Here is a 9,473-nt window from a genome sequence, read left to right as displayed (position 1 = left end):
GAAAACTAATATCAAAACAAATACAGACCAATGATTTACTGGGTATGAAAACCGAGATAATTCTAAAACAGTGTGCGCTAATCTAAAAGCAAATGCAGACTAGTGTTATACTAAATATGACAACCGAGTTAATTCCATGTAATGTAGTGACGATAAAATCATCCAATACGTCTAAAGTTTTAAGCTGCTTGTTAGCGTGATTATCTAGAAGAGTTTTGATGTTTAATATCTGTTTGTGACAAATAAAGCTAAATAGACGTTGTTTATTACGATTAAGATGTGATAAACTATATATCCACTCCCACATTCTACACATACCTATACGTACCTAGTCAGACCAGTAGTACTAGAGTAGAGTTAGAAAGTTATATGGCTACAATACTTCAAATATAAAAGTATACTCCGACTTCCTGCATATTAATAATACAGAAGTGTCTAGATAGATATACACCTAGACAGCATTGTAACGGGACACTATACTACAGAACAGTATGAAGTCAGGCTCAGCCGACTCTGTCGAATCACTTGTAATATATAACTAATGACATGTAAACGTAAGACACCAGAGCACCTACTGTATCCGTCTCCAGACTTTACAGTCTCAGGCTGAAACTTTTGGACGCAACAATTTTTAGTACACTCGAAAATATTTTCAACATTAGTATTGGCCAGATACTTGTATTTATCAATGCGTCCAGCTGGTTCTAATATATGCATCCATAAATACAAGGAATATGGAATCCAAACCACATTCTTAGCTAATTGAGGAAGATTTTATCCCTCTTCCACTTCACCTAGCTGCTTACCTTATCTGTATAAACATAATTTTTTTTAATGTTCTAATGAACAGAGTAAAAGAGAGTGAGTGCGAGAGATTCTTATAAAGCTGAAAAAATTTACTTAAATAATTACCAAATAATTATGCTATTATTTAATTAATTTAAATAATGAAATACATTTTTTATATACTTCATTTCTTATCTCAAGAACGAACTGCACTGCCCAAAAATGTAAGAAGTGACAAATTTAAAGAAGCTTAATTTACTTTTCTTTTATCAACTTTGCACTTATTTTTAAACCAAAATTAACATTAAAATTAATATTTAAAGAAAACAAAGCAAACTCTGTACCCACATAAGAGGAAGCAATGTCAGTGTCAGTCAACACGTTAGATCCAAAGATACGTCTGCTAATTTTTCACAAAAATTAAAAAAATGAAGAATCTTCACGAGTGTAACAAAGAAGAGGGGAGGGACAATAACAACGACAGCAGGAAAAACACTACGTGGAAAATAGACAACAACAACAAAAAAACCACAACAACAGTTTAAGTAGAAATTATTAGTAACAACCTTGCCTTTGGCCAAAACGTATTTAAGCATTTTTTTCTTGAACTTTCTGACACAGTCACAATTTTTTCTCTATTGTTAAACAAGAGGCTTAAGGCCAAGTTCACATTGTAAAAAAAATAAATACACAAAACAGCACAACAACAAAAAATGTGAAGAAACTCTTAAGATAAAAGCGTTTTTCAAATTTAAGTCATTAAATATTTAAGTTTCTGTAGCTTTTTAAGCGAGTAATCTGAATTCTGAATTCTGGATTCGGAGTTCGGAATTCGTTACACGCAGCAGAAGTGGGGGAGTTTGACATTTATTCGACTTCACTTTGGGTTTAACTAATTTAAAATGAATTGTAATTATGTGTTGTTTTCTGTAAATAAAAAGGCAATGCCGAATTGTTAAACAAGATTCCCAGCAATTAAATTTGCTGTTGATTTTGTGTGAAGAAACTTTTCAACTTCCATCGAAATATCTCGAGGGTAAAAAAGTAAGATACTTAATTTTGAATGAACTACTTTGCATTTCATAAAAGTTTAACAGATAAAAGCAAGTAATTAATTAAAAAATTTTAAAATCTTATTTTTAGAAAGTTAAGGGATTTGAAGCTAAGACCTTAACATATTTTGAGTACCCTTGGTTGATTCAAAATATTTCTCTAAGTTCGGTTTTTTAACGTTAAGCTCATACTATAAAGTGTTATTTCTTCAATTAATTTAAGATGTCCAACAAAGTATTTATTATTTTTCTGCATTTCTGCATTACTTTTTGGTGCTGGGGAATCTTCTAGCACATCCTTTGAGATTTTACTATGTTCCCAACAAAACTTGAACCCTCATTAGACTAGATTCGCAGTTTTGGGAGATAATAATTCAGACTACAATAAACAGTCAGATTTCTTGTAATGATGCTTAAGTTCTTTTGATAAATTTAAATAACTGCAGATTGACAGTCTCCACAAGCGATTTCAGATATATAGGCAAAATTCCATAACTCGAACTCCATTTTGCAAAGAAAATGCTCGACTTATGGACACTTCGAATTAAAGAATTTTTTTTCATCTTTTTCTTATTTTTGAAAGAAACTAGAACTACATTTTAATATATTTATTTATTTGAAATCAAATACAAAACAGAAGTTATAGTGAAGTGAAACATTCAGAAATAAGGTTTCGAGTTTTAATTTTTTTTACTTATATTCAGTAAAAAAAGATTCTATTTTATTCAAAGCCTTAGAGTGATCATCAGTTGGAGTATCATTCGTTTGTAAATAAATATTCAGAATTTAGAATGAGTCTTCTTAATTCATTCTTAGAAGACTGAAGAACCGAACCTCATCCACCGAACCCTCATCATTACTTTCCGTACCCCTTAGAATCGAATCCACTAATTCAGAGCTATAATGCTCTATAATATCGTCATCTGTAGAAAAGCTTGATGTACAAATTTCATTGTCAAGTTCAATATTGTCGTTAAAAGAAGTTATTTTATTTACTTCAAACCACTTTAAACGTGACAGTCGAGGTAACCGCAAGGCTAAAGAGCTGGTTCATCCATATAGTTACAATACGATATCCTTCTTCAGCAAAACAAAGTTGAGGTTGCTGGTGGGATATCTAACGAGTCACCACGGGCTACGTTGCCATCTCAACAAAATGGACCTGTCCGAAGAGATAGCTTGTATACTCTGGCTAGAAGCAGAGGAGACAACCAGCCACATTCTATGTGACTGCCCAGTATTGATCTGGGCCAAAAGGAGGTCACTGGGTCGGGAATTGCTCTCCCCTTTCAACATTAGGAGGCCCTCAACGGCCGACAGTTTGGTCTTCATCCGGAAGGCGGAATGTCTTCTGTTCAGTTAGGGTCTGTTGAAGCAAAAAAGATCAATCATAGTCGCAGTGCTCTGCTCATATAGCGGCTAATACCCCGTTCTCTCTCTTATGTTATCTTATTCCTCTCTCTTAAAATTTCAAATAAGATATTAATATTAAATATTATTGATTTCGTGCATCCACTAATAATATAATATTGCATCATTAATTTTGAATTAATTTTAATCCTCACATTAGACGGTATCTTGATTTTTCTTCTATGTTTGGGAAAGAATAACATATAATCGTTTATATGCACAACTGCACTACTGTTGAGAAGGTTTACATCACACTTATAACTTCAAAAGTTATTTATTGTGAAATTAATTAATTATTTGTAAAATAAACGATAATCAACGAAATCTACGATTCCACCCCTCTCCACCTACATTGCAATAATGTTGCAATTATTTGCGCATGACTTCATGATCATTCAGTTCGAATCGACTATGAAGTGTGCTGTGCATTCAGTGCAAGAGGAGCGAAGTACGGCCCGGCATTCAAGAAGGCAGGCATAACGTCATACAAAATAAACAATAAATTATCACACTAAGCGCCAAGCATTTATCATGCAGTTCTCAGAGGACTGCCAGTACAAAGTGCTTCAAGATATTGTTGACTTTTAAAAGCTATTAAGTATTAGATATTTTAATTAAATTTCTGTGGCAAAATAAATCTGTATACATTCTTATAAACATGTTACGTATAATAGCATTGAAGGAACATACATTTTTTTGTTGTTTTTTTGAATTTTTTTACATAATCAATCACGAGTTTAGATCAGTTCTAGTTAGAGAAACTTAGTAATTCCATTATATAATGGTATTGTTGGTGTATATTAATTAATCAAATTACTTCAGATGACATATATGATGATAAGTAAAGACAATTTAAATTAATACCCACGTTACGAAGGTCTTTCAAATTTTATGCGCACTCTATTAATAGATATAATGCATATATATAAACTTATTTATATATATACATATATGTTATCTATTTTTATGTCGTGTGATTCAAATATGGTAATTTTTTTTAATTAAATGACTTCTTAGACTGAGCATACACATATTTTACACAGTTCGCGAGCCACGGTGCGTAACAGTTTTGTGCTTTTATAATGCTTTTATAATGTCATGCTCTATTCTGAAATAATTACTCTTAATATGCATATAAGACAGAAATTATATATAATATAAGTGATCTTTAAAAAATTATAATTATAGAAATAGTTTAGATGGGGTTGGAGTGTCAGCCTTGTGTCCAAGAAAACTAATTTGAGTAAAATAAGGGTCCGTTGTGGTGCCACAAGAATAGCATTGGTTTGAACATAAACTTAAAAGTCAGTAGACGATCAACGCCGAAAGGCAACGACTCCCCCATTAGGTAAAGGGTAAACCAACGTGACACTTCTATAATTTTGGTTAAGTCCCTATTTTTGTAAAATAACAGCTTGGTCAGAACAGTAAGAAAAAGGATTCCGAACATTAAAAATCTTCTCCTAGCTAAAGATGGTCACTGACACATGAGAGTGAAAACAGTTTCCTCTTCATCTCCAAAACCACAACCGCAACAGAAGTAAATTTAGGCTAGACCCAGTGTCATATTATGTCTACATATTATGCAGTGACCCGTTAGCACTGATACCGTAGTGCTAAGCAGACCCCGTCTAAGTTAAAGTAACAGATTGGTACGATTCCTGTCCAATTTAGATCAGATCAACCTAGTGATTGACAGCAGAATTCGTCAGTTTAACTATTGCAAGTGCCCAATATCTGGGAAGTGAATGTCAAGACGAAGAGTGCTTGCCTTACCAAACTTATCCGCCCCGCATTTGCCCGAGATATCCTTATGTCCAGATCCCTATATGAGTTGAACATTAACACGCCTAGCCTAGTCGTTGTGGGAAGCGTGGCATTGTGATTATTAAGTCAACATCAAAATTAGATTTTATTGATGATTTGAGCAAAATATAATGGAATATACAAATCTCTGATGCCATCGGTTTCTAAGATTATGAGAAAGATTACAGTGTATTTTTAAGAACTACTAATGTGAATTACATTGTTGCTACTGTTATTAATTTCATTAAAAGGAACCTTTGAATAACAATAAATTATGTCTTGAGTTTACTAACTATTGATTTACTGTGTCACTATTCTTCTCTTCAAAAAACCACTATATCATTACATTATGTTCAAATTGATTTATGAATTTAGGTTATAGATTCTAATTTTTACTTTTCTTCTTTCTGTTCTTTCGCACCTATGTAGTCCATCCTTCAGCACCGCTTCGTACTTTTCAAATGATTCCTTATTAGCATGTTCCTCTAAATGACTGCCTATAAAACAGATTTAATCTAGTTCGTGGGAACTCGCTTAATTGCTGCTCATATAACTAATTGGTTCATTAATAAATTTATGTTCAATTTAACCGGCTTTTGAAATTAATTTGCGATTTAATTACTTTTCATTACAGTTGCAGAAACGAAAAAAACAAATATTTTATTTTAGTTCAAAAATATTGAAATTAATTTTTAGTATGTTTACCACTTTTTAGACGTATACTTTTTATACAATGTGGTTATATTTAAATGAAGTTTGTAGAATTTTTTTTAAACTAATGGAAACTATTAAATTTTATATTTAAACTAAAAATTATTAAACCTTAAATGAACAGCATGAAAAATTCGTATTAGAAAGGTTATAAAATTAATTTTTAACAAGTTTTCGTCAATTTGTCTAAACGACTTAGGTTTAGAGCAGCTAAGTGAGCTGTTCTCATGAAGTAGCTTTTAACAAATCATCCAGTTTTAAGTACCATTAAAAAATTTAGTGCCAAAAATTAAGTAAAATTATTTTTTGTTATAATGTAAATGCTACAAAAATTTTTGGTTCATTTGCTATTGTTGGAGCTGTGAATTGTTATTGCTAATATATAGTCAAGATTATATAACAGATAAACCAAACTGTAACACCATCACAACACAGATTTTAAATGGTATGAAATTAAAAGGAAACGTATCTTTAGCCTAAGTAATTTCAGTATTTGTATCTTTTCTATTCGCAAAAATTGCTTTTACAAAATTTAAAGGTATTGAGTTCCTGAAGGCAGGTGCTTGGTGAGTGTGCAGCAAACCTAAGACCTGCAGGAGCAGACTAACAAATCCAACTAACAAATTCATTGGATACACATTTAGGAGTGTAAAAGTATTCCCAGATTTGACGGTGGCTCATGTTTTTCGGTGGATTACTAATGTTAACCGTTGGCGGTTACAACTTGAGTGAAAGTCAAATTAAATTGAAGCATTGAATTAATTATTAAATTCACAAGTAAATTTATTTATTTAAACATTTTTCTCATAAAATAATGTTTTCTCTTATATTTACTTATTTAACTAATAATTTGAAAAAATATAGTAATAAAATTAATTGATTGGAAAGAGTGAATATTAATATTTAGTTAATGAAATTAAATTATTTGGTTGTTACTTAACCGAGCTATTGAAGGATATTTCATTACATTCACAATTTCATTTGAAAGTTATTTTTAAATAAATTTTGTGAAATGCAATGTTAAGAGCGTTTTGCTCTACGGCTGCGAAACCTGACTTTCCACTAACAATCTGATCCATAAACTGCAAACCTTTATAAATAAATGCCTTAAAAGGCATTTCTAAAAATTTGGTGGCCCCGCACTATTAGAAATTTTGAACTATAGTCAATATGCCATCAACTTCCTATAGCAAACGAAATCAAAAATCGTAAATGACAATGGATCGAGCACACTTTGAGAAAGACACCAAATGAAGTATGTAAACAAGCATTAACATGGAATCCTCAAGGAAGCAGAAGATCTGGTAGGATCAAGCAAACGTGGAAGCGAACACTAGAGAAAGAAATACAAGCAAGCGGAAAAACCTTTGGAGAAATAAAAACCCTGGCAAAAAATCGTGACAAAGTTCGTTATTGCCCCATGTTATCCTGGGAACGTATTGAAATGATTGAGTGATTAAGACAGAAAGTTTAAATAAATTAATATTATTTTGTTATAAACCAAAAAGTTAAATGCATTTCATAATATAAATAACAGAATACCGATAAAATTCTATAATATTACAGATACCACGTGAATAGTTTTTTATATTTTTCCAGTAAATAATCTAGCATTAACCTATAATAAACATATTCTATATTAATGTTATTATTTGAATTTATGATATAAGGGTATGTCGAAAGATACAATGAATAGCATTTCTTTTGCATCTCCATCAAATAATCAAATCATAATTTATAAATTATTTATTTTATAATAAATATTTTGTTATTTTGATGAGGTATATAAGGGTGTCTCCAAAAATATTTTATAAATCGTTACTTCCAGTAAAACCAACAATTAGTAAGTTTAATGCGTCAGTGAAATGAAATTTCGTGACATTTACTGGGCAATTCCGACAAAGATTGTTAAAAGTCTTACAAAAGATTTTTGAAAGAGCGAACAACAGAATGTTTGAAAGATTTTTGACATTCTGACACTCAAAAAAAGCTTTATTATTCTTAATTCGTTTTAAGTATTTGGGGTACCCAAAATGTATGTACAAGTTCACACAAGTTCCGCAAAAGTTCACTGTTAGGCAAGAACTGTTATCATCTATTAAAATATCGAAATGACTAAACGTTATATAAATGATAATATTTAAACAAAATGGAAAGTATATGTTGAAACAATATATAAATACTATTTATTATTAAATAACTTACCAACCTTCCCGACGTTAAAAAATATTAATAAATGGTTTTACCACAAGTACTTATTTAAAGGAGTTGTCTTTAACTTGAAATACATCTAAAACAAAGATTAATAATATTCTTCTCATACGTACGGCTTGTTCACAGTTAAACATGATCGCGGCATCCGGAATATTATGGCACGTACACATCAAAATTGTGGACTTAACCGATAGAAATTTGAAAAACCGTTCCTATTTATTATGCTATTACAGACGTGGGTCGTCTTTAGACGCATACAGTAGCCTCCTCTAGACCGATGAGTGGCTTATTCTCGCCACTACCGAATAATACTAAGTCACCTTACACCGAAAATGCGAATGTCCTTTACGATATATACCACTAGCGGGTACCGAATCAAACACCTTTGCTTCCCCATCATTTACCACAAAACCCATTTGCTTAACTTGTTCCTCAAAGTTGGAAAAAATCACACTAACGGCTTTGTTAAAAAAATGAATACTTTCATAAAAACAAGCTTATATTCAAGTACAGGATCGATGATGAAATTTTAAAGTTCAGCAAATATCCTAATCTGAAATGGTCTTTTGTAAATCGATTAGAAAATAATAAATACGTAGATAACAGCAGTAATTCAATTAAGATTGAATAAGCAATTAAAGAGATCATTAACATGTGTCGTCTGAATAAGCTATATAACAGTAATTTACAGTAAACACTCCAACTCTGAGGATATTCAATTATGCATTCCAATAATCGTGAATTTCACGAAGACAGTAAACAAATCCGTGAACAGTTTCAAGTGACAATCAGGTTGAATTAAATGGAAACAAAATAATTTACATAAACGCACAAGAGGTATGCTCAACGCTTATCACCGAACAGTGAGCGCTAAGTGTTAAGAGCTTAACGCTTAACATTGTTAGATTTAACGCACAATTATGCGATCTCTGATCTTCCAGTGCAATAAAATGCGGATTCACAGCTTGTTCATTTGCTGTTATTGCCGCTCCTCCAGCGCTATTGTATGAATTTTAATCACCTGTTGCTGTTGCAAGTAGCACTGTCGGTGTTACATGCTTTGGTCAGCACGATCGTTATCTCACTTGGTGTTCGGACTTTCGTATTGGAGTTTGGAAATTAAGTTGTTGATCTTTAACAGGCACACAAATTAACTTAAAGTTAAACAAGCGCAAATTTTGTTCACTACTCTTGATAAAATCTGTACTAAAATTGAGTAAATTCTGTCTAATAATGAAAGTAATTAACAAAATTATCTATTACGCTTTTCTTCCAACAACAATATATATTATATATTCTATTACTTAAAATAAGTCTTTTAATGACAACTTTAATATTGAAAGTGCTTAGATGGAAATTCCTTTCAAAAACTATTAAAGACAAGGGCACAATTATTTGTCAATTTTCACTTTTCGTTTTATCTATGATTCAAAGAGCATTGCACTGAGATAGTTTCTTCCTCTAGGGTTAATCATTAGCTTCAATTTTTAATTT

The 9,473-nt window shown here is 31.4% G+C and overlaps 1 protein-coding gene across 1 annotated transcript in view; it reads right to left on the bottom strand.

The window, feature by feature from the left end:
* Positions 1-9,055: 9,055 nt before the first annotated feature.
* The window catches only part of LOC119678472 (succinate--CoA ligase [ADP/GDP-forming] subunit alpha, mitochondrial-like), a 1,566-nt gene continuing 1,148 nt past the window's right edge, over positions 9,056-9,473 (bottom strand). The window contains exon 4 of the mRNA XM_038090318.1: positions 9,056-9,202. Within this exon, the coding sequence (XP_037946246.1) occupies positions 9,056-9,202 (147 nt within the window). The remainder of the gene's footprint in view (positions 9,203-9,473) is intronic.

This window comes from Teleopsis dalmanni, chromosome 1 (assembly GCF_002237135.1).
Source record: "Teleopsis dalmanni isolate 2A chromosome 1, ASM223713v2, whole genome shotgun sequence".
Classification (NCBI taxonomy): domain Eukaryota; kingdom Metazoa; phylum Arthropoda; class Insecta; order Diptera; family Diopsidae; genus Teleopsis; species Teleopsis dalmanni.
The sequence above is the reverse complement of the archived record's forward strand: the minus strand, read 5'-3'. Positions and strand labels throughout refer to the sequence as shown.